The 25,593-nt window shown below is 35.4% G+C and overlaps 2 protein-coding genes across 3 annotated transcripts in view; one reads left to right on the forward strand and one right to left on the reverse strand.

The window, feature by feature from the left end:
- LOC133843278 (uncharacterized) overlaps positions 1-25,593 on the forward strand; it is a 91,037-nt gene that overhangs the window by 63,733 nt on the left and 1,711 nt on the right. For both annotated transcript variants that reach the window (XM_062276743.1, XM_062276744.1), the window contains 3 exons: positions 7,737-7,839; positions 14,058-14,080; positions 20,021-20,358. In XM_062276743.1, coding sequence (XP_062132727.1) covers positions 7,737-7,839; positions 14,058-14,080; positions 20,021-20,358 — 464 coding nt within the window. The remainder of the gene's footprint in view (positions 1-7,736; positions 7,840-14,057; positions 14,081-20,020; positions 20,359-25,593) is intronic.
- LOC133843202 (trypsin beta-like) lies at positions 23,777-24,654 on the reverse strand. Its single transcript, XM_062276643.1, has one exon. The coding sequence runs from the start codon at positions 24,636-24,638 to the stop codon at positions 23,838-23,840; it is 801 nt and encodes a 266-aa protein (XP_062132627.1). The 5' UTR covers positions 24,639-24,654; the 3' UTR covers positions 23,777-23,837.

Below are 25,593 nucleotides of genomic sequence, written 5' to 3' on the forward strand. Positions count from 1 at the left end.
ATTTTGGCAAAAGTGCAGAGAGCCAAAATGCCAGTAATCAAGTCGAGAAAGTCGAGAGAGAGGAAAAAAAACTTGGCAGACGACATCTCTGAAAATTGAAAACTCTGCAGCCAACGGAGTGCAAATGTCGAGTTAAAAGTTGCGAACCCTGGCAACCCCAACACTGAAATTTCCATAGTGATTGCCTCTCGCAGTGGACTTTTTACAACTCGCATAAATCAATCACAAAAAACTTAAGGTCTCAGTTTGTAGTTCCCCAATCTAGGCTGCTAAATATATATATTAAAGTTGATGCCGAGATTCGGTTTCCTTTTATCAATTTGAGTTTGCTACCTTGACAGGCAATGAAGTCATTAGGAGTTCAAGTCTTTGGTTTTTATACCCGTTACATATAGAGTAGAAGGGTATTACAACTTTGTGCCGGCAGGAAATTTAAGTAGAGGTAGGTAGGTAAAGAATATTCTTAGCGGCTGCTGTTGTCAGGTTTTAATTACTTGTATGACCAATATGGTATATTTGCTACTATGTGATATACTTTGAATTTAACAGTATATCAATAATTCAATTATACCCTTTGGTATATTTTAGTATTTTCCAGTATATTGATTTTGATTTGGATCGAATAATACTGCACTGTTTATTTATTATTCTACGCTATATTTTGAATGTAGTTGTATGCATATAAATATACCAATTGTAGCGTTCAGTATTTAGTATTTTTTAGTATCTTCGATAGGTAAATTTTAAGTACAATACCGTCACTGTAAGTACAATACGTCACCAGTCAACCTGGTATATTTTATACCTTACAGTAAAATTTGAATGTAATAGTATATTTTAATTTATAGCCTTTTTCGGTATATTAATTTGGTATAATTTAATGTTGCTTTTATTTAAAATGGGTAACCGGTATTTAACAGTCGAACTTTCTTATTTGATTTTTTTTTTTGTTTCTTGTAATTCGAGCTAATGATGATATTGTTGGTGGTTGTTTTTTCTTTCTCTGACTAACGGTGGCAATTGCAGTTATTGTGTTTCTCTCACCTGCCCGAAAGTAATTTAACCAAAAAAACAAAAATAAACAAACAAACAAACGATGTTGGCTGCCTGAGGGGTGGTAAATAACAATAAACAACAACAATGACGACAGTGTGTGTTGCAACGTGTTTGGTGTTTGGTATTGACCACAAATTAACAGTTGCAACATTTCGTCGGCCTCTCGGCTAGAACAATTTATGTTAAACATAAAGTGAGGCCATAAAAAGAGTGTTTGTGGCAGGTTGCTGAAGGGCAACAACAACAGCAACAACAACGGCGGCGACGTCTGCAGTGCGTAATTAAGGCTCAACTTACACACACACACACACATACACGCACACACACAGACGGCGCGCATTTGCACTTAATTGTGGCGCTTAATTAGACCAAAAAGGTGCACAAAGAGCCAGACAATGGCCCGAAGCGAGATAGAAGTGGAGAGCGAGAGGGAGAGAGAGAGAAAGAGAGTGGGGGAAATAGAGATAGAGCGATTGTTGCAGGTTGCAGTTGCAATTGCATTTACATGTGACGACTCAATTGGCTTAATTGCGTTTAATTGTGGCTATTGCTAAAGGATTTTCATGCCACCAAATGCCGCCCGCAGAGCCAAAGAATTTGAAAGCGAGCAAGGGCAGCGAAATTACTCACTCGTCAGCACAACAAATTACGGAGACAAAGCCCCCAAAATTAGCCAAGGGTCTGCGCTTGTAATTAACTGGGTACCCACAAAACTACGACCCAAAAGTTAACCAAAGTTTCCTCCTCGGGCTCCCCTCTTCCCTCACAACTTGTGCTTGAAATTCACGTGAAATTCGGTGCCAAACTTCTGTTGAAATTTTCGGCATACGCAGCAGCGACATCTCCGCATTCGACATTCGACAACGGACAACCGACAACCGACATTCGCATTCACATACTTACTCATTCAGAGTCGTATCTGTATCTTGTATCTGGTGGCGCCGCCGCTGGGGGGTCCTGTCCCTGCCACAAGTCTCTCCATCTCTCTCTCTGCCCTCCCCTCTCTTCCTGTCCGCGCGCGCTTGCGCATTCAATTTAATTTTTATTTTTATTTCGCTGACAATTTGCAGCCGCTGCAAAAATTTTGTGCGTTTTTTAACGACTTTCGGCAAGAGTCGCAAAAAAGAGTCGAAGAACAAAACAAAAACAAAAAACAACCAAAAGAAGAGCCACAAATGCCGCTTGACCAACGCATGTTGCACTCTTTATGTTTTTAACTGGTTGCTGCTGCTGCCGTTGTTGTTCATTTGATTATCGCCACTGTCGCCGTGTAATTTATTATATTGACTTTTGGCCAATATACACACACATGAATACATACTCGAACATCGTTGAATGCTCGGCCCTTATTTTTATGGCTTTAACCTTTTGCCAACCGCCGCGTTGCTGACATTATTTAATTTGTCATTTAACTTTGCGTTTGCAACTTGCAACTTTTGCAGCTTCTTCGTTCCATATGTCGCGAATACAAACCCTCGTAAACGAGTGTGTAATGAATATATGGGGGGTACACTCAATACGCACTCACACTCACACTCACATCGATGTATGTCGACTTCGCTCATCTGTTTGTCCGGCTGACTTTTCATGACTTTTTGGCCCACATATGCTGCTACTTCCTTTTGCCAGCCAGCAGCAAACTGTAAATTATATTTTATTTACTCTTCTTTTTTTCTCCCTCCCTCTCTTAACGCATTCTTTCGCTTAACAATTGACGCTTTCTGAGAAGCGCAAAGAAAGGCGGCAGCTGAAAGTTAATAATTTAAAAATATCGCCGAAAGTGCAAAGTGAATTAAATGCTGGGAAAATATGAGGAAATAAATTTAAAATACAAAAGTGCAAAGGACAAAGAGCAAATGCATTTTCATGTTTCGAAATTTATGGATATTGATATTTTGATGCAACAGCAATAAGAAGGGAAATAAATTATTAATTATTTACATAGTTTTCAAGGAATCGAATTGACTTTATAATTGAAAAAGTTACAAACAAAATTTTAATTATTCACAGCTTTCAAAAATTGTAGTTTTCGGATTTTAAATTTCCAGCCATTCATAGAACTTTTTAGATTTTATCTACTTTTTTTCTCCTAACACATTTTGTTCAATTCTGAGAAGCGCAAAGAAAGGCGGTAGCTGACAGCTGATAATTAAAAAAAAGATGGGGAGGTAAATTTCAAATTAAAAAGCTTAAGTGACAAAGAGCAAATTAAAGTTTGCATATTTTTGGATATTGATATTTTGTAATGGGGAAACTAAGTGAATATTGTGAATTCACAAATATAACCGACATGCTTTATTTAATAAAAACTTTTAATCAGTTTATATTGCTGCACTAGTATTCAAAAAAACAACTAAATGAATATAAATGTATTTACCTATTTATAAAAACCGTGAATAGTTTTTATAATTAGAGATTAAAAATCCATTTTTTTTTAATGTGATTGATTCAAACTACTATTTCTAGATATTCAACTAAAAATAGATATTTAAATCAATCACAGTTGCCAAAAAGTATTCGGACTTTTAATTATAAACTATACAAAACAACTAATTGATTATTTATTTACTTATTTATAAAATACTGAGATAGTTTTGTACAATGTAATATCCACAAACAGCAATTTTAATTAATCACAGTCTCTAAAAAATAGTAGTTATCGCATTTTTAATTTCAAACTATTTATAAAACTTTTTTGCGGAAAATAGCCACAAATAATTGAGTATATTACACAAAATACAAATGAATAGCGATCCATTTAATTACAATAAATAATTAGAGCCCAAAAAAACTACTGCTAATTAATTGCGTTTAATCAAATTTGAATTTTGTGTCGCCAAAAAAAGCGTCGCCCACTAAAAGTTATGTCGACAGCGACAACAACTTGCAACAACAACAACAACAACAGGAGGCTCGTTGCCAAAAGTGGAGCCACAAAAATGTGCTAAATCATTTCTTAATTGCTCAATTTGAAAACAAATGCGAGCATTTAATTTAATTGTGTGGACTGTTAATTGAGTCGTATTTGGGCCGCTTTTTCGCTTGCACGAAATGCCTGCCACGCCCACCTCGGCCGCCCGTTGCAACAACAACAACCATGCAACGATACGTTGTTAGATAAAGCTCAACTCGACTCCATTCGCTACGTTGTTGTTTTTGTTCATTTTCGGCATTTTTGTGGGGCAATTAAAAATGCAACTGTGCGACAGTTTGTGGCAAAATGCTCAGCTGCAACGCCAACGGGGCAGCAACGTGCAACGTGCAACCGTGTGGGCCAATTTTCCGATGATTTAGCACCGCAAAAGCTGCAGCAGGTGGTTGCATAGAGTAGCAGATGAAATTAGCATATAACTTAAAAGCGAGGGCAACAGAGAGAGAGGAGGGGAAGTGGAGTAGAATGCATTATGCGATTAAATGATGTTTGCCGCACAGTTTTTGGGGGAAGCGAAGTGGAGTGGCATGCACCACTGCCAACAACTGGCGGCGACCATAAATCTCCATTGGTTTTAGCTTGCTTTGTCGCATCATCAATCATCTTGCCACAGATCGATTATTACAATTTGCTGACAGACGAGCGGCAGAGAGAGAGACAGATAGAGATGAGTGAGAGGGTGAGTGAGGGGACTGAGAGCTGCAAGTTGGCGGCAGTTACATCTGCGGGCAGCCATTTGTATCTGATGGATGTATCTCGTATGCCTCCTGCTGCTGGCGAACTGCAACTGCAACAGCAACGGCAACAGCTAAAGCTAAAGCATGCAAGCCCAGTTTGCATTTCCATGGAAACTGTTGCAGTTGCAGTTGCACAGCTGCAACAGTTTTGCCCCTCGGCTGCACGTTGCTGTTGCTGTTGCTGTTGTTCTCGTGTCAAGTCCTAAAAGTTCCAAGAAAACCAAAAGTTTTTGCCATGTTCTATGCCAAAAACAAAACGAAACGAAATGAACAACAACAAAAAAAGTATAAAGTGACGAGCCAAGCTGCTGTTGCTGCCCATTGTCCATTCTCTTGGCACAAAATTATTTTAATGAGTTGCCAATTAGACTGACCAGACCAATCCGCAGTCAGTTGCAAAGACTAAATAGATCAGAGGCTGCTAATAAATACCTGGGCAGTTCGAATGTTTTCTCTCTCTCTCTTGCGTGAAGCTGCGCACACCTGTTGCATGCTACTGCAACTGCGACTGCGATTGAATGCCCCCGGCGAGTGGCATAAATATGTTAAGGGTTCGGCATTTACAAGCGAGCGCACTTGGCCACGGCCATAACTTGCGTCAGTTGCCAGTTGGCAAGTGGAACTTTACGATGCTGCAGCATCCGACAACAACAACGCATTGCAACGCAACGCAACGAGTTCAATTCATTTCACCAGGAGTTCTTTTGGGTTCATCGCAAACACACAATAATCGGAAGTTAACTCTGCCTTTTATAGCATAGTTAAAAATATTTTCCCAGCTGAGAGCATTTTTCTAAGCATGTTTCTTGCAACAGGTGTTATGCTTAGTTTTTTCTACTATTCACTGTTTTTTTTTAATAGGCTCTTTGTGTTTGGTTCACTTGCAACTTGCCGCAATTAACGCGTGTTTTCTGAGGCGCCGCTTATTAGCTCGTTTCCTCAGCAACTGCCACGCCCACATCCTCAACTCATAAAACCAGAGACAGAGATAGCAAATTGCATGAGTGAGATGGAGATGGAGAAGCGAGCAAAAATGGCTTCTCATTCGTTTCTCTTTCTTTTTGTTTGTTATTAATTACGTTTTAGCAGGCAGCTCTTCAGTGTTCTTCAGTTCGCCTCGTGGCTGCGTTTTCGACCAATTGAATTATTACGGCCAGCACACAATGGCCAAAAAAACAGAGAGAGAAGAGCAAAAAAAAATAAATGTAATGGCGTTTGCTTTCATTATAGCACCGACAGCATAAATATTTAAGCAACTGACAACTGGGATAACAAGATAACTGAGAAAAGGTAGAAGACGGCGACGAAAACGTGGATGAGAAGAATCAAATTTATCAACGAAATTGGGTCAAATTTGTTAAACGTGCTAGCCAAGGTCCATTTAGCCAGAAAGCTATACGAAATGCAGTGCATAACAAGTAGATAGTATGTTATTTAGGGCAAAGTACTTTCGACTTGTTGAGACTTTAGTAACTGACTACTAAAAAAATGAGCTAGAAATTATTGCGTATACTTAATAATTTGATGTGTTAATTAGGCGACGAATTAGGTGAGTTAGAAGCTACATTGAAAAGAATTTGTACAAAAAAGAACTTAATAATATGAAGCAAAAAAATAAAAATAATACCAAATTAAAAATATACAAAATTAATATATTGAAAAAATACTAAAATGCGCAAAGGTCTGTATTTTGTATATAGATGTAGTAATGTACTACAAACATACCGCTTAAATACGTAAATTTACCGAAGAATGTATATGGTATTTTAATATATATGCATATATATTAAAATACCAGATTGTCAACAAAAGCAACGAAGTTTGCAGTAGACAGATTTTGCAAAAAGTATTTCTTAAATAACTTTTAAAATTTAAAATTTATTTCTGATCGCAACTAAATTTTCAGGAATTATAAATAGGTACTTTAGTAATATCTTGACTGTACTTCACAAGGCATTAAGCACTTTATTGAGATAAAAGTGAATAAATATACTCTTAAGTACTTTCTTTTCAATTAAATAGAGTACTCGCAATTCGATTAAATTTGTGTCAGCACTTTCCTTGGTTAATTTCTATTGCAATTTCGCCGGCTTTTATCAAAGGATGGCTTAACCAGGCGAAGCTGACTGAAATATTTATATGCGTGCTGATTTCTGTTTGCTGAAATTTACCTTTTGGGCCTACAGCATCCAACCCTGCTTCTTCGCCCCTCTGTTAACAGATGCCTGTCGGTAGATAAGGTCTAGGCAAAAGGGTCAAAACGTAGTCGCATGTGCTCGACTCGGTTGATTCACAGCCTGACCCCTGGCTAACAACGCACAGCTGAACTCACAGAGTGAATAGAGAGAGGAGAGGAGTGGAGTGTGGAGCGTATTCATTGCCTCATTTAACTGCTGCCCCCATACCATAAATATTCTAAATCACCAGCGGGGGCAAGTTGCAAGTAGCGCGTAAAGCGTAGCATTGTGGCAAGCCTCCAGTTGTTAAGATAATAAACTTTGTAATTAATTTTGCATCGTTAAATGAATGGGATGCGTCCCCCAACTTTATTCCCTCCCCCTCCTACTCTGCTTCATCCAGTTTTAATTTCAGTTTCGAGAGCAATTTTAATCGCCTGCTCATCGCGCCGACAACATTTTCTTCCTTCTTGTGTTTTTTTGATGGCGTCTAATTGACTTCACTCACGAATTTTCATTCGTTTCCATTTACCACTTTTTACAGCTAGACGAAACACCTTTCGGATACGTATCTTTCATTCACATCGCGCAACTTTATATTCATATTCATAACTTTTTTATGCATTTATCATCTTTATCGCCATCGCATAATCATAAATGCATTTACACTCGGTTTCCCCCTCCAAACTACTTCATTTCTGACTTACTTGCTTACTTTGTAGCCAGTTCATCTGGTTTTTTTCTCTTCATTTTTACGTAACTTAATGCTCATTACATCTCTTGATATCCGTTTTAATTGAAAATTTTTGCGCTCTTTGTCTTTGTGTCTTTCAGATACCGCTGGCGAACTCGGATGGGCATTCACCCTAATTGTAGTCTCAATCATATCGGCTCTTATAGGTGCTATTGTAATGGTCATAGTTCTAAGATGTAAAAGGTAAGTCGAAAGCTAAAAAATTTAAAAACAATTAAAGTAATTTTAATAAATGTGAGATCTTAAGCACAAGAAAGCGGTCTAAAAACAAAATCAAATCTTCAATCAATATTGAAACCAGAAACCAAACTTTTAAATCAAAATAATAATTCTACAATATTTATAGATTTGTTACTCTTAAAATTCAATAATGAACTAACAACAAAATATTTCAAATCCTAAACATTATTAAACGAGAATTGTTCAAAATAAATCAAATCATAAGGAAATTTGATTTCTGTTGAGAATATTTATATTTATATTTATTGTGAAAGCTTTAAAGTAGTTGGCATTAGTTTTCAAATTATATTGTTATCGGTGACTTTGCTTTGGCCTAAAGCTGAACAATAGAGTAATAATAATTTTTTGTGTTAATTTAAAATTTGTAATTAGAAGAAATATTTTTTAAGCTTAACTATTTAACTAATTGGTTTCAAAATTGATTTTCATGTTAGAAATTAACGTTACCTTATCTCCAAATTCTATTTTAATGGTCACATTTAATTTCAACATCAAATTTCACCACAAAGACTTAAGTTTTCAAAACCACCGCTAATCTAAGATGCATGTTTAACAATAATTTTCAAATGGGGATTACAAGCTAAGAATTGACCTTTCAAGCTTTAACGTTTTTCATTAGAATTGACGTTGAAATCTTTATAGGTTTTATGAAGTCCAAAATTGAGTTTGTAATCTTTATAGTTTTTGAATATTTGAAACTAAGAATTGACATTTTAATCTTCATAGTTTTTGATTATATCAAGCAAAGATTTAACGTTGCAATCTTTATAGGCTTTCACAATAGGAGGATTGTCTTTTCAATCTTTATAGTTTTTAAAAAAATTAAGAATGGAAGACTCAATTTTGTATAGTTTTACATTATATCAAGCATAGAATTGACTTTTTAATCTTAAAAATTTATGATCATATGAAGGGATAAATTTACGTTTCAATCATTATAGTTTTTCCTTAAATCAAACTTAAAATTTAATTTTCAATATTTATGGCTATTAATAACGTTAAATTAAATATAAAATTAATAGCAAGCAAAAAATACAGCATATAGTAAAATATTTTTCGCTGGAAAAAAACCGCAAATAAAACCATGAAAATTATGACTGTGCTTAAATCAATGCAATTTACAGCATGCAACAATTGCTTATAGATAATATATCGACTTATGAATTAAACGTATTCGCTGTAGCAAAAACAATAAATGCAAAACGCTTAAAATTTGCAATTTAAATAAATTACCGGCGACAAACAACAAACAATTAATAACGAATGTTAAATAAATGGACACATTTTGGCATTTGGCTAGAAAAATACCGCAATTAGTCATCATAATGCTTAGAAAAACGGAGACCAGTTCTATGACTCAAGGTGGAGGGGGTGTACATAGCTATAACATAGGCAGAGAACAGCAGAACGGACATTCAACTCGATGAGAGAAGCCCCCAAAGACGACCCCAACGATCCGTCATGCGGCGACATTTACAATGCCAGACAAATTGAATATATGCGCGAATTTATCAGCTGTGCCATCTACATACAAAGTACTTGTGTGTGTGTGTGTGTAACTATAAGATTTACAACGTATTTGCCCACACACAACAACAACAACAACAAAGGCAACAAACGGCAATTCAATTAAACGCCCACGCCAGCCAAAAAGAAACCTTTAAAGCGGCAAAATAATCGAATGGCAAGACAAAAGAACATGAAATTGCTTTATTACTTAATTGCTCTTTAAAATAAACAAACAACAAAGCCAACAACAATAACCACAACAATAACATTAACACAACACAACACAGCAACAGCAACAACAACAGTAAACAGAGGCTACATTTTGCCACAGGCCATTCTTTAAGTTCTTTTTCGAGTCTATCAATGGCCTTAGAGTGGGTCAGCCAGCCAGTCAGCCACACACACTCACTCTGTAATTGCGACAAGATACATTTAAATGGACATTCATTTTGCCATCGAGCTTCAGCGAGAGAGAGAGGGGAACTGCGGGGGTGGACACCGCAAACACGCGAGCTCCAAATTAACAGAAATTTTCGCTTGGCGTTGCGCAGGCGCCTCAACGCTTGCCTCAAAGTCTCTCACTCTTTGCCACATGTCGCGTCCAATTAAATTGTCATGTTGTCGTATTTTGGCGGCATGTTTGCATAAAATTAATTTTTGCAAATAATTTGCAAAAGCAAAACAAACAAACAAACAAAGCGAACGAGCCAACAAACAGACGGACAAACAAATGTGCAAATCAAACACAAATGTGAGACAAGTGAGTGAAATGTTAATTCCGCTATGGACTAGACGATATGTAAATGCTCTAATAAAGCACTTGAGAAAATAATATAAATGCAGAAGCTACAAAAAATAATTATTAAAGCTCGAAATTAAAAAAAAATTAAATATTTTTAAAATGTGTGTACATTTATATATAATTTGTTGGTAGCTAAAAGAATTTTTTTAATTTATATAAATTTAATAATTACTATATTGCTTTTAATTAATTGCATCAAACATCGTCGATTAAGAAAAAACTTTTTCTGAAAAACTTTTAAAGGTCGCTAAACAAATTCGACAAAATTTCATTTAACACCGGAATGATTTCATATCTATTTGCTAAATCATTTAATCTTCAAATCTACAAAATAATTGGCAATTCTTTTAAAGATAAAGATTCTGAAGATCGCCATAAAGATTCTAAAAAGTCATTGCCTAAAACGGTGCTTCCAATAACTATGAACATTGAAAACTCTTGCGCATTTGCTAATTAATTTAAATGTATAAAATTTCAACCCATACAACATCTCTATCTAATTCATTATATACATTTCTATAAAGGCATAAAGACTTAACATGTTTGCCAATATCTGTAACCCCTTGTAAAATTGTTGAATTTTTGCTTAATATTTCCAAACTCTAGAATTTAATAGTTTTCATTAGCATTCGGCATTAGCATTTCTCTAGAAGAGTTGCACTAAATATTTTTGATTTTATAAAAATATATCTCAGTGTCTATAGATGGGATTTAAAATTCATATAAATTATCTTCTATATGAGCTGCAACAAACCATAGAAAAGTAACCAGAAAAACGTTAGATATATATTTTTAGCCCAAATAAAATAAAACTACATTTTACATAACAAATTCTTCAAACAAGCTAATATACCCAATACATTTAATTTGCAGAGTATGCACTCAATAAGGAATGTATTATTTACACCAACAGTTATTCAATTCGTGGGGCGCGGTTGCAAGAGCAAAAGGAGGGGAAGGGAGTGGAGGAGACACAGTTGGGGTAGTCAAAGTTGGCACTTAGTGCATGTTTGGCTACGCATTCACACGCTACTTTGACTAGCATTCGATTTTGCATTTGATTTAAGCTGGGCTTTGACCAGATACCACTTCGTCTCTCCCTCTTTTGAAGGAGGAGGAGAGCAATGCGATTGTCACGCTGTTCACCTTGCCGTCAGCTTTAGTCAGTCATGTTGCAAGTTGTTGTTGTTGTTGTTATTGGCTGTGGCAACTGTTTTATGTCAGTTGTCGTTTCGGTTAAGTTCAGCTGAGTTGATTTGAGTTGAATTGAGCTGAGTTCGGGCGTCGTGCTTGGACGTGTTGGCTGCCAAATTAGCAGCAATTACATGTAATATCGGTAACACTTATTTGCATATTGATGCAATTCTCGTTTTCGTTCTCGATCTCGATATCTAATGGCGCTATAAATTTGCTTGCCACACATTTGTGTTTTTTAAGTTTGGTTTTTTCCTTTTGCAACTCATGATTTGCTAGTGGACACCTTAGAAGTGCTGCTCTAATGGCACCTGCCACTGCGACTCGACAATGTTTGCTCAATGTCTAGACATGGTAATGGTAATGGTAACGACAGTAGTTGCAACTTGTAGTTGTAGTTGTAGTTGTATTTGTTAATGTCTTTTTCTCGAGTCCCACTTGTCGGCATGAAAAAAACTCACTCAAAGTGCCGTTTGATTTCTGTTTGATTGTTGATTGTTGTTGATTCTTGACTGCTGTTGCATCGACAGTTCTCCTCGGCGGCTCAGTTTACAGACTCAGACACGGAAGACACTTAAATAAATCAACTCTTCTATGCTGTTTGCTTGTCTGCTGCTTGCAGCACTTTTTCAGCTCTCAATAAAAATCCATCTAAAATTCTGTTTTAATAAAGTAGAAAAACTAGCACAAGCTCTTAACATGAATTCAGTCAGTTTTAAAGTCTGTTCACAAATCGTTTAATTGCAGTTAAATATTTGAGTTGCATTTGGCAAACTTTTGAAGTATTTTAAATTGGCTTCATTTGACACTATCTGAGGAATAAGCAAGTCTTCAAACATATACTCCAATTAATTATACAATAATTGTCATTGAGAAACATTTCAAATATTTGAAATTTGCTTAAGCTGACACTATCTGGGAAAACATTCGGAAATATTGACTGCAAGTCTTCATATAAATGCTTCAATTATTTACACAATAATTGAGAAACTTTTGAAATATTTTAAATTGGCTTCATTTCACTTTAGGGTTTAGAAAATGAACAATACTACTTTAAATATACTATTTACAACTAATTATACAATAACTGTCAACGCCTTAGATGCATTTTGAAATATTTCAAGTTGACTTGACAAATTATGCAATAATTGTAATTGCTTTAGATACATTGAAAAACTTTTTAAAACTTAGTCTAATTTGACACTATCAGAAAGATTCGAATACGCTCGAAAATATATTCAAATTAATTCTACATTAATTGTCAATTTTGCTTTAAATCCTTTTGCTAATTTGGCCTAAATTTATATAGATTATTTTTGTTAAATCTGGTGCAAGGTAAGGCCTACAAAGGCAAGGCCTGGCTGACTTTCAGTTTGTCAAAAAACACTGTTAAATTGCACAAAATTGTCGCTTCGTGTTCACGTTTAATAGAAATAAAAAAGCGAAATTCAAGTTGAAAACGTTTAAAGCAGCTGCCAACTAAAGCTGAAGCTGAAGCTGAAACTGAAGCAACGCGCTCTCGCTGCAAACTGTGGCAACATAAAAAGGCGTGTTCAATTAGCATGCTGCAGCAGCTCGATTGGAAAAAAAGGAAAAACCAAAGAAGATAAAAAAAAAAACAATTTAAAGCTGCTGACGAAAAACAAGCGCAGAAAATTGAACATAACGTTTCAAAGGAAAAACATACGAAAAAAAATAAAGAAAACACAGTTGGAAAATTAGCGCAAAGCTAAGGCATGGCCTCCAACAAGACGACAGACTAACTGACTAACGGACAGATGGATGGACAGATGGACGAACAGACAGACTGACTGCACGGTGAGCTTGTTCGGTTTAATTGAATTGCGAGGCAAAAAACACAAGAGGCGAATGCGAATCGAATAAAATGAAGAGAAGAAAAAAAAAGAGTTCGAATCGAGTTGATTCAGTTAAAGTTAACATTATAATCGATCAAGGCAAAGCGAGGGGAAAATTAAGCCGCCTTGCTGCAAGCTGCCGCTTGCTGTACTCAATCAAACGGACAAGAGGCAACGGTCAGACATCGGTGCGGTTAATTGATACGCACAATCTATATCCATTAGGTTCGTGCTCTCGTTATGACCCAGAAACGAATGTTCCACTGCGGGGTTGACTGAGCTTAGGCTGGGTTACAAAGTTAATGGCAAATGCCGACAGACAGTTAATAGAAATTGCTAAACTCGCAATTGAAAGCAGCGAAATTTGTGGCAAATAAGATCAAGAGAATCCGGTTTCTCTCTCTTTTCTCTCTCTCTCTCTCTCTCTCTCTGTCAATGCTATTTAATCTAATCGCCAACAAATGGAGAATGTTGCACAGATGTTCTTGTTGTTGTTGTTGCTATTGTGTAGAATTCTTATCTGGTTCTAGTTGGAGTTGTTTATCTGCGTGTCACACGCAAAAGCGTTATTTGCGTAGACAAGTTTGTGTCCTAAGTCTTTCGTTTTGCCAGTTGCCATTTGTCGCAACGTTTCACGTTTCGCGTCATTTGAACACTTTTGACATTTGCCATATTGTTGTGTGTGTGCGTGTGTGTGTGTGTTTGCCAATATTTATGTTCTTACGCTAATTTGTGTTGTATTTACGAGTATATTTCTGTTTATTAATTGCCAACATTCTACACGCTTCTTATCTTTGCAGAATTAAATCAGCGAATGCCAATGGTAAGTTTATTACACCTCATGAAGCTGCGGAAAGGCGCATTAAATGCTTGACAATTGTTAAGTACAGTAAAGATACAATAAGTGTTATAAGTGTGCACAGAAAACAAACGAAAACACTCAAAGCTAGATTAATACTCTATTTCTAATTTCGATAGATTGCAGAATTTTGTAATCTAATTTGTATTTTTGGTCTTATATTGAGAATTTAGTATTTTTTAGACTAATTATTGTGAATTGTAAAGAATTCGTTCTTATTTTATGAACACAATTTTTGAGATGAATCTTGTTGATTTTAGAAATTGGTATTTTTTCAGTGTAGATGGTTAAGAAAAAGATTTTTTAAGCACAGTAGTTTGTTTCATGAGCTGAGTTAGTTTTTGATTACTCCGAGCTGTGTTGATATATTTTTCCAAAATTGTTATTTATTTTTGAAAGATTTTTGAAAGGTTTTTTTTTTTTAAAGAAGTTTGCTTTAAAAACTTAGTTATTTTTTATTGCTAGCAGCTGTGTTGTTATGTTTAATCCTTAAATTTTTATTTAGTAAACGTTTTTGAAATGTTTTTTAATGAAAATAAGCTTTTTTTATAAACTAAGTAATATTTTATTACTCACAGCTGTGTTGATATATTTTTTAATGACAAGAAGTTTGTTTTATGAACCAAGTTTGATTTTATTACTCACAGCTGTGCTTAGTATGTGTTCCAAAACCTCAAATTGTTGTTTAGCGAAATGATGTGTTTTATGCTCGAAATTAATACTTTCAACATTGGAACGGAACAACCGAAATGTTGTTTGACGTAGATTTATTATCATTAACTTCAGTTGGATAAAAACAATTAACAAAATTAAATAGCCTAGATTAAAATCAACTAAACGTGAATCATAAAAGACACTGCAATATTCTCTTTAGTTGAAATGAATATGAAATGTCATAAAAATATTTGTATTTCATTGACACAGCTTTCGCGTCGCCAACTGTGCACTTTAATAAGCTCTCACTGTACAGTGCACACACAGTGCATAGTTGGCAAGTTAAAGTGCTTAAGATAAAGTTAAGTTGAAATATCGCTGGCAGCTGCTTAGCGACTTTCCCATAAGCTCGGCTCATTTTGCAGCTATTTCCGTCATTCCATCAATTAGTCATTTGCCACTCGTTTGATTAATTAAGCAAGTCAGGATGAAGCAAGTCCAAGTCCGAGTCCAAGTCCGAGACTCTGCGTTGAATCTCATTTGCTGCAACTGCTACTTGTATAGCAACTTCTTTGCAACTTGCAATTGCTTCTAGTTCCTCTTCAATATTGTTAGTTTTTTCTTAGCATTTGCATTTCCATTTTTAATTGCATAATTCTGTCGTTGCATGCGAATGCTGTTTTGTTGTCTGCCACAAGTGGCAGCAATTTAATTTGTTTTCTCCCTGCGCAAGTCAACGACAACGAACAGCGACGAACAGAGACCGACAAATTTTTGACGACAACATGATGCATGAAGTTCACGTTCGTGCCACAAATCTAAGATGCAGCTGAAACTGAAACCAAAACCGAAACCAAAACCAATGATGTCGCTGCATGTAGAAAATAGTACGTGCCCCCAGCTGTAGAAAATTTGTAGACAAATTAAGGCAAAGGCTAACAATTGTCTCCCTCTCTTTGGCATTGGCCACGTTCGAAAATCGTGCAAAAAACTTTTTTCTTTTTTTCTTTTTGGTTTTTGATTTAGTTGCTCTTTGGGTTCTGCACATTTTAACAGTAGGCGAATTATTGACAAACGATTGAAAACCTCCTCTCAACTCTCTCTTTTCATTTGGCGCCACAGTTTTCACTCCCTCTCTCTCTGACGGTTTCTTTTCTTTTTTGTTTTGCTGTCTCTCTGACATCGACATGCAGGACAAATTGTTGACGGCATTTAATGTCACAGCAGCCAATTAGCTGTCCCATGAAAATCTCCACTTGCTGTTGTTGTTTTTTTTTGTATTGTTTTCTTTTCTTTTTTGGCTATAACATTTTTTTGGGTAAAGTTTCTGAGTGTGTGTGTGTGTCGCGGTTGTCGACATTTCGTTGCTGCTACGCACGGTTGCATGTTGTGAAAACAACCAAGCAGTCGACACCGACACCAGCAACAACAACAACAACAGCCAGAAAACAAACAATCAACACAAATCGTTAAACTGTCAGCAGCCTTTAAAACGCGTGATTATGTCGAAGTCGCAGTCAACGTCAGCCTCAGCTTCAGCTTCAGTCTCTGTCACAGTCTCAGCCCCAGCATCAACGTCAATGTCGACGCTGTCGTTGTATCGCGACAGGCGCCAGTTTGTTTGCCAGTTGCCAGCCCCAAAAACAGTTTTTTAAAATGCCATGCCAAAGAGAAAATTATTCAATTGCCCAAAAACAAAAAATAAACTGAAAATTACGACAAAGTGCATTAAAATTGTTGACCAGATTAAAAACTCAACGTGGCGCTTTTAACTGTCAGCTTCAAAGAGTTTATCACAAATAATTAATAGAAAAGCTGAATTGAAAATATGCATTTAAATAAATTATAATTAAAGCCAGCCATAAATGTCGTATATTACATTTCAAATGTGAATGGCAGCCAATAAAGCACAATTTTCTTAAACCTGTTCCCCGAAAAGGGGGTTTTAGAGACTAGAAACTTAACTGACTCAAGATACGATCTAGTGGGTAGTTATAGAGGAAGAATAGAATTTCTGTGATTTTTTATTAAATTCAAATTGAATATTTCAAGTTCTTAAAAGACAAATATTTCTGTGGCACAAATAATTCTTAAACGAACAAATACAAATTTACACAATTTAAACTGAACTCATTGCATTATTTGGAATTAAATAAATACATAAAAAATACAGAAAATGTATTAAACTTTATTTAGTTTTGAGCTTACTTCTTAAAGTACTTGTAGCTTGTTTAATTTTTTTTAATTTTAAAGAGTAAATTTCACAGCAATTTGGTCACTTAAAATACTTTGAATCTCATAAAGAAAACTAAATAAACCCTAAGGAATTTTTTTAAATCAACTTCAAGAACTTGCTAAATATTTCCTTCCATTGACAACAAGCTAATTAAACATTCTAAAGATTTCATAAGCCAATTTGCCCAGCCGCACAAATTGCAACATCTTCTGAGTTTATTGGCAAAAGCTGCTCGCAAAGCATGTTGCAACATCGTGTGGCAATTGTTGTTGTTGTTGCAGTTGGTGTCAATTGCATTGAATTGCATTCTATGCAATTATCTTGAACGGCAGCTGCTGCTGTTGGCAATTGGTAGCCAACGAGGCAACGCGCGACAACGAGTCGTATGAGTAACAAAACATTATTTTAATTATGCAGAAAAATACGAGAGAGGAAAAGGCGAACAAACAACAAAATAGCGATAAAAAGCCGAGAATGTGACATTTTGGCAATCGAAAATACAGTAGGAAAATGCATTCAAGATATGTACGTTGACAGGCAATGGGCATTATCTGTGCGACTATTAAGACTTCATTACACATGTCATATTTGCCATTTGTTGCCTGCCACCGGGCGACTTGTTGCACCGCAACCAAATGCGACGCAAAACACACATTAAATACCTCCGAAAAACACACACAAATGACACAAATGAAAATAAAAAGAAATAAAAAACGCTCGTTAATATTGTTGTTGTTGTTGTTACTGTTGCTGTTATTGGCCAAAAGTTGAAAAGCGGCTGCGAAATATTTTGTTAACAAAATTCGCCGTTGTTGCCGCTGGCGCTGCACGCAGATAAGCAGCAGCAGATAAGGCCAACCAGCGGTAGCAGTTACAGCAGCAAAAGCAAGCAGCTACAGCAGCAGCAACCACAGTGAGCGACTAACACTGGACAGTGGTGTGAGCTTATTTGCATGCAAGACATTTTTAATGAGTGGTTTAATATTATTTTTTTTTTTAACTGATTTTTTTGGTACCACTCTTAGCAGGTTATTAAATTTGTTAAATAAAAAGAATTTAAAATGGTTATTTAGTTTTGACCTGGACAAAATGTGTATAACATTTTCTGAATATCGTCTTTGAGAGTTGAGAAAATTTCATTGATCATTTCACAGAATGAAAAAAATCTAGAGTGAAAAGTACATAGCTAAAACTGATTTAAGATTTTTCAATCTTAAGAAAAAGAATCTTGAAACAAGATTTTTAGATTGAAAAAAAATCGTAATACAAGATTGTATTTTTCAATTATCACTTTGTGATTAAAGAAGTCCTCTTTATGATTAACATCATACAATCTTGATTCAAGATTTTATTCTTAATTTTACCACCATTTTTCTATGCTCTACAATACAACATTGCACATCGATTTCTTCAAACATCATTTTAAGTGCAATTTAAAAAATTTTGGAAAAATTAAGTATCTAAAATTTTAATAATATTATAATGAAATTGCTTATGAAACTCATATTAACATAAAATAGAATCGAAAAAATTGAGTTACTATTGAAGTAATATTGTTACGCCTGATTCAAAAAGTCAACAAATAAATTAAATATCACCTCAACAAATAAATTAAATATATCTCAGTTCATAGCTAATTTAGCTAGGTAGTAATTTACCATTACAAATCTGGTTTAGTTGAAAAATATTTGAGAAACACAAATAGAAGTTCAGATGGGTGAAACTACAACAATAGTTATGGATATACTATCCGTGAATTTTACCTAACTATTTTGAAGCATAATATTACCATTATAATTCTGCTTAAGTGCTACATTTTTAAGACAACTTTGCACCACTGTGCAGCGCTTATAAAAAGTGTAAGTTCAATGCAATTGCGGTGTTAGAGCAACGGCAAGCAACATCGTTAACACAGCAGAAAAACAGCCATTAAAGTCCGCTACCAAGTACGAATCCAAGTCGCAGTCGCAGTCGAAGTCGAAGTCAGAGTTGGAGTCGTAGTCGGAGTCCGATTCCAAGTTCGAATGTAGAGACTATGACTCCAAATCCGCGGTTGCAGTTGCAACAGGAGGAGATTGGAGTCGCCAAGTTGTGACATGCACAAAATGCATGTATATGAGCACCTACAAAACGATAAGCTGAGGTTAATAATCACCACAGTCAGCGTTAGAGTTGCAGTTGGAGCTTGAGTTGCAGTTGCAGTTGTAGATGGAGTTTGGAGCAGCTGGACATTCTCAGTACGTAAATCATAAGCATTAAAAGCGAGTGGCGAAATGACTGCATTATGCATGTGCATAACTTGGAAAGAGGTTGGCCAAGAAGTTGCGTACGCTAATTAGTTGAAATGCCGCAAGCAAACTAACTAACTCCTTGCCACAAAGAGAGTGAAAGGCATTGGGGATAGTCATTGACGCCACTGAATAGAGTGAGGCGCAAAGTGGATGAGCTGTTCATGTTCAACGGATGTGAGAAACTGGTCTTGGGATTGCAGGAATCTATAAAAGATTCTGTTACCCGATAAATAGCCCATAAATTGTCGAGTCTAATGATTAGCACATTTTCTTTTCTTTTTTTTCTCTTATGCACTTCCTCAATGGCGAGTTAATGATTGCTGGGATTAGTCATCACAGCCAATGAGATCACACAAGCTGATTGTTTAAGGATCGCACACATAGCATTTAATTTCTCACCAAAAAGTATTTTGGCATTTTGGTAAACTGCAACAAACTTTGTGTTGTTTGTTTATTTGGGTTGCTTGTTGCTGCCACCTTATTGCTGTTGTTGTTGCTGTGGTTGTTGTTGCTGCTGCTGTTGCCAGTTGACAGCCGTTTAATTTACGCTTTGTTTGTTTTGCTGTCGCACTCAATGAGGTGAATGTTTGATTTATCGCCCGATTATAACCCCAAATGTCATAGATTTCTGCGTCGATTGTGGATGTGGATGTGGATGCCAATGCAGCTTACTCACGTGTTGCTTCTCTCACTCTCTATATCTATCTCTATTTATCTTTACAGGTGGCCGCCCGCAGCCGTGGTGGTGTCGCAACAATCGTAATGCCGCCGGCGGACAAAATCGTTCACCAATCTCCATCAAACACTCGGCGGACAGCATTCGTCGTCCCACCAGCAATTCGGGTGTCTGGACTTGGCTCGGCGGCAGTCGACGCTCTTCGGCGGGTCCCGATCAGATTGGTCCGCCGTCCACATCGCCAGCCGAGAATCATTACACGCACATGGATGATGCCTACAGTCCGGTGGGTGTCAGCGAAGCTCTCTACGCGGAGCTCGATCGCGAATCGGTGCGATCAGCAAATCCGTCGTACCAGAATACGGCGTACAGTCAGTGTGGCGAGGTATGTAAAACCGGAAGAAACTTATAACTTAGATATAGAATGAAAAATTATATTCTAAAGTATCTTTTAGAAATTGATATGAGATTATTAAGATAGCGAAAATGGCTTCGTTATACAAAAAAAAAAGAGACCAAGATATGGAATGAAAATCTATATACAAAAGTATATCTTAATAATTAATATGAGATGTATGTTATATGATAGCGAAACATGCTTTAGTTTTGATTAAAAAAAAGCTACTATTTTTATTTTCAAAAAATATAGTACATTCAATATACCTTACTTCATTATGCTGTGATCTGCTAATATGATATGATATGGAAGTTATATATGAAATTCACAGTAAAAGATTTGTGATGTTGTCAAATTTATCTACAAACATTCTCCTTTTAAGAGTATGAGTTATATCTCATAGTCATATAGTCGTATACCATAAAACTCAAACTTAAGTGTATGAATCGTAGTTCTTGCTTTAGATCTTATAATTTAACTTTAGAAGTTGTATATTTCTTTGATAATGCTTTGATGCTTTAATTTAAACCTTTGATACCTACAAAGCACAAAGATAATATAAAGAAGTAAGAAAGCTACAGTCGAGTGTGCTCGGCTGTGAGATACCCGCTTGCGGTATTATTTTCAAAATATATCGAAAATACTACTACTATTTTTGGAATATCGATATAGTACCACATTCAAAATATACCAAAGACGGCACAATATTGACAATATACCAGATTGTCGGCCAAGGCAACAAAGACCCCTAGTAAGTAGGCGTTTGTGCTCATACAAAGTATTTCTTTAATAACTTTCACAACTTTTATCTGATCGCAACCAAGCAGGAATCATAAATACTATTTTTGCTGATCAAGAATATATATAGGTTATATGGTCGGGGATCCCTCCTTCTACCTGTTACATACATTTCCTGCCGGCACAAAGTTATAATACCCTTCTATAAAAAATGTTTATTGTTTTGATTACAACTATATTGCACACAACTAATTATTTTTCTGACTCCTTAAAAACTTCGTATTTTCTAAAAACATATTATATGTATACCATATACTCTAAAGCGGATTAGATATGCAACAAAGTAAACTAAAAATTTGTTCATTAACATAAATTAGTTCTCCAAGGTCAACAAAAAGTTCAAATATTTTTTTTTTCAAAACAATTTGGCATTTTTTTTTTGGATCGTTGAATTACAATAAAAAAATCAAAGAATTAATCACAGGAATCTCACAGAATAGCTATAAAGTTAATGCACATATTTTATTATTTGGCATAATATATGATCATTTACTAAACATTTTTTCAGTTGAAAACAATTATTTATTTTAAAATTTTAACGGAGATTCCACAGTCGAGCACAATCGAGTGTAGCAATGAATTAATATTAAGTATAAATATAAATATCTCTTAAATATTACATGAAATAAATATAAATAATAATGCAGGCAGATTAATATTCAATTTACGTTTATTTTTGCAATTTAATTCACAAATGTCTCAATTTGAGCTTAGTTTTGTGGCTTCCCCTTCAATCCATTGGCGAAGCTCCACGACATCTGTATATACATCAGGATGTCCGGGATAAGCGCAAATTTCAGGCCCAAAAGAAACAATGCCCACAAGTTTACTTCTGTAAGTCAATGGTCCACCAGAATCTCCATTACACGAAGCTTTCCCAGGGGAACCAGCACAGATTTTCGCTTTCGTACTTTCTATTTTATTAACCCTAGCGCACTCCTCGCGGTTTACAATGTTCACATAGACACTTTGCAGATGGAGCGGAGCCTCTCCAGTTTTCGTCCATCCCCATCCAGAGATTTGAACTGAAGCTCCGTCATTAGGAACTGACTCTGCCAATGGAATGGCCTTGACAGTTGGACCCATTTTAAGGGGCGAACTTAACAAAAACAGGGCGATGTCATATTCACATTTTGGTGTGTCGTTTTCATATACATAATGTATATAACGATCATGCACGGTTATCTTGGCAACTTTAATCCACCATTGTCAAACGTACTACTGCCAACTCGCACATCAAAAATCTCGGTATCAAGAATCTTGGAATCGTTATTGTAAACACAGTGCGCTGCTGTTATAATGATGTTTTTGCTGTAGATGACGCCACCACAATAATGCGATTCTTTTATTTGCACCAACACTTGCCAAGGTATTGCCTCTATTGGTGTATCTACTCCTCCAACGATGCGATTGTTTATTGGTCCTTTTTTCAATTAAAATTCAGGTCCAATCGGCAAGTGCAATGCACAACCTAAAGTTGCCACTGAGACCAGAACTAACAATGTAGAGAACATTTCTAGTTGTGAATACGAAAACCCAGAAGCATTCGAGTTTTTATAGAAAAGTTGTATGAGAACAAATTTCAAAAAGTTACGAAATTTTATCAGCTTAAAAATATGCGAGTTGTAATAATAAATAATAATTTATAGTTGCACTCAACTAATTATTTTGCTGACGGCTTAAAAGCTTTGTAATTTCTCAGAACCTTTTCATATACCCTAAAAGGGAATTTTTGTATAATATACATTTGTGTTCTCTGAGATAAATTTGTTCAATCGAAGACAAAGAAGGATTTTCGCTTTTGCGAAAGCCAATCCAGTTACGTTAATGGTTGATTATTTAATAAGAAATACGCGCTAATCAATGTGAGTATTTGCATTTTTTTCGTTTTTACTATTATCATCCTTGTATTATTTATTGTGTCGTATATGTCAGCTTTTACTTTAGTATTTTTCTTTAATTTCATAAATTGAATAGTGGAAAAAAGTTAAATAATTAAATCAACGAGTTAGTCATACGGATTTTGGATTGTTGAAAACATTATTAATGCTAGTCAATATTAATTTACATAATTTATTATTTTTTTATATTTTAACCTAAAATGTTTTCGACGCACTATGCTGGTTTTTATTCCTGCTATCCATAGGGTAGAAGGATATTAAAATTTTGTGGAGGCAGGAAATAAACGCACAAGGCAGAAGGAGGCATCTCCGATCTTTAAAATATATTTATATTCTTGATCAGCGTCAACAGGCGAGACGATATACCAATGACCGTATAATCTTTGTAATTCCTGAAAATTTGGTTGCAATCAGATAAAAATTTTAGAACTTATTAAAGAAATACTTTTGTATGGGAAAAACGCCTACTTACAAGGGTATTACTATATAAATATACCAAATATACCATATAGAATATTAATTTTAGTAAATTTACGGTATATTATTTTGGAATAATTTAATAATAATGCCGCGCTGTTTTGATTTTATTCAAATAAGTAGCGGATATTCCACATTCAAGTGTGTTCGACTGCGGCTTTTTTACTCATTTCCCCAATGAGAGACTATAGTTTTCTTACGATTACAAGAAATAAGTATAAAATAAAATAATATGCAATAAATTTAATGTTCATTATTACGTTTATTTTTGCAATTTAATTCACAAATATCTCAAGTTGAGTCTAGTTTTGTGGCTTCGTTTTCAATCCATTTGCGAAGCTCCACAACATTTGCATAAACACTGGGAAGATTGGGTGGAAAACAACCCCCGACTCCATAAGAAACAATGCCTACAAGCTTATCATTGGAAACCAATGGGCCACCAGAATCACCATGACAGGAACCGTGGGATGCAGCACAGACTGTTACTTTTGTAATGCTTTTGTCACCATAAAACCTAGCGCACTTCTCGCGACTTAAAATGTTCACATTGCCACTTTGCAGATGGAGCGGACTATCTTCCGTTTCCGTCCATCCCCATCCAGAGACTATAGCTGAAGCTCCGTCATTAGGAATTGACTCTGCCAGTGGAATGGCCTTGACAGTTGTACCCATTTCGAGGGGCGAACTTAACAAAATTAGTGCGATGTCATATTCAATTATTGGATTAAGTGTAAAACGATCATGCGCGATTGTCTTGGCAACTTTAATAACCGATCCGCCATCGTTAGTCGAACTACTGCCAACGCGCACATCAAAAATCTTGGGATCAAGAATCTTGGCATTGTTATCGCAAACACAGTGGGCGGCCGTTATAATGATATTTTTGCTGTAGATGACGCCACCACAATGATGCGATTCTTGTATTTGCAGCGACACTTGCCAAGGTATTGTCTCTATAGGTGTGTCCACTCCTCCAATAACGCGATTGTTTATTGGTCCTTTTTTCAATAGAAATTCTGGGTCAACCGGCAAGTGCAATGCCCAACCGAAAGTTGCCACTGAGAGCAGGGCTAATAATGTAGGGAACATTTCTAGTTGTCTTGTGAATACCAAAACCCGCAGCATTTGAGTTTTTATAGGAAAGGAGCATTCCGGAAAAATGTCATTAAATTGTTATAAAAGTTTATCAGTTCAAAAAAAAATGTGAGTTTTAATTAAAAAATAATAAGTTATTGATTTGATTACAACTATGTTGCACTCAACTAATTATTTTGCTGACGGCTTAAAAGCTTCGTAATTTATCAGAACATATGTTTGGTATATACCCTAAAAGGGGGTTTTCTGCAACAAATTAATGCATAAATTTGTGTTCCTTAAGATAAATTTGTTCTCTTTGGAAGATTTCCCAAGGTGTATTATGCTTTTGCTGCTGCATTCTGCTTTGAGAAAAACAATTGCGTTATTATTGGTTGATTTAATGTCAGCATTTCCATTTGTATCGTTTTTACTATTATCATTCTTATATCAATTATTGTCCTGCATATTTGAACTTTAGCTTTAAGATTTTTCTTTAGATTCATAATTTGAATTGTGGAAAAAGTTAAATAAATAAATTAACGAGTTAGTCACAGGTATTTTGAATAATTGAAAATCGGTTATTCCCGCTACCCATAGGGTAGAAGTGTCTTATAACTTTGTGCAGAGAGGAAATGTATGTAAAGGAGGCATCTTTATCTCATCATCTTGTCTTTCTGTCCATCCGTCTGTATACACAATTTATTATTTTGGTATAAATTAAGAATAATACCGCGCTGTTTTGATTTTATTCAAATATGTAACGGATATTCCACATTGAAGTGTGTGCCACTGCGGTTTTTTTTATATATATTTTCCCCAATGATAGAATATAGAATTCTTACGGTTACAAGAAATAAGTATAAATAAAATAATATATAATCAATTTAATGATCATTATTACGTTTATTTTTGCAATTTAATTCACAAATTTGAGGTTAGTTTTGTGGCTTCCATTTCAATCCATTTG

The sequence above is a fragment of the Drosophila sulfurigaster genome, chromosome 3 (genome assembly GCF_023558435.1).
Source record: "Drosophila sulfurigaster albostrigata strain 15112-1811.04 chromosome 3, ASM2355843v2, whole genome shotgun sequence".
Classification (NCBI taxonomy): Eukaryota; Metazoa; Arthropoda; class Insecta; order Diptera; family Drosophilidae; genus Drosophila; species Drosophila sulfurigaster.

Bases quoted from the DNA above. Each gene is read 5' to 3' on its own strand.
- LOC133843202 (XM_062276643.1), bottom strand. From the start codon at position 24,638: ATGTTCCCTACATTATTAGCCCTGCTCTCAGTGGCAACTTTCGGTTGG.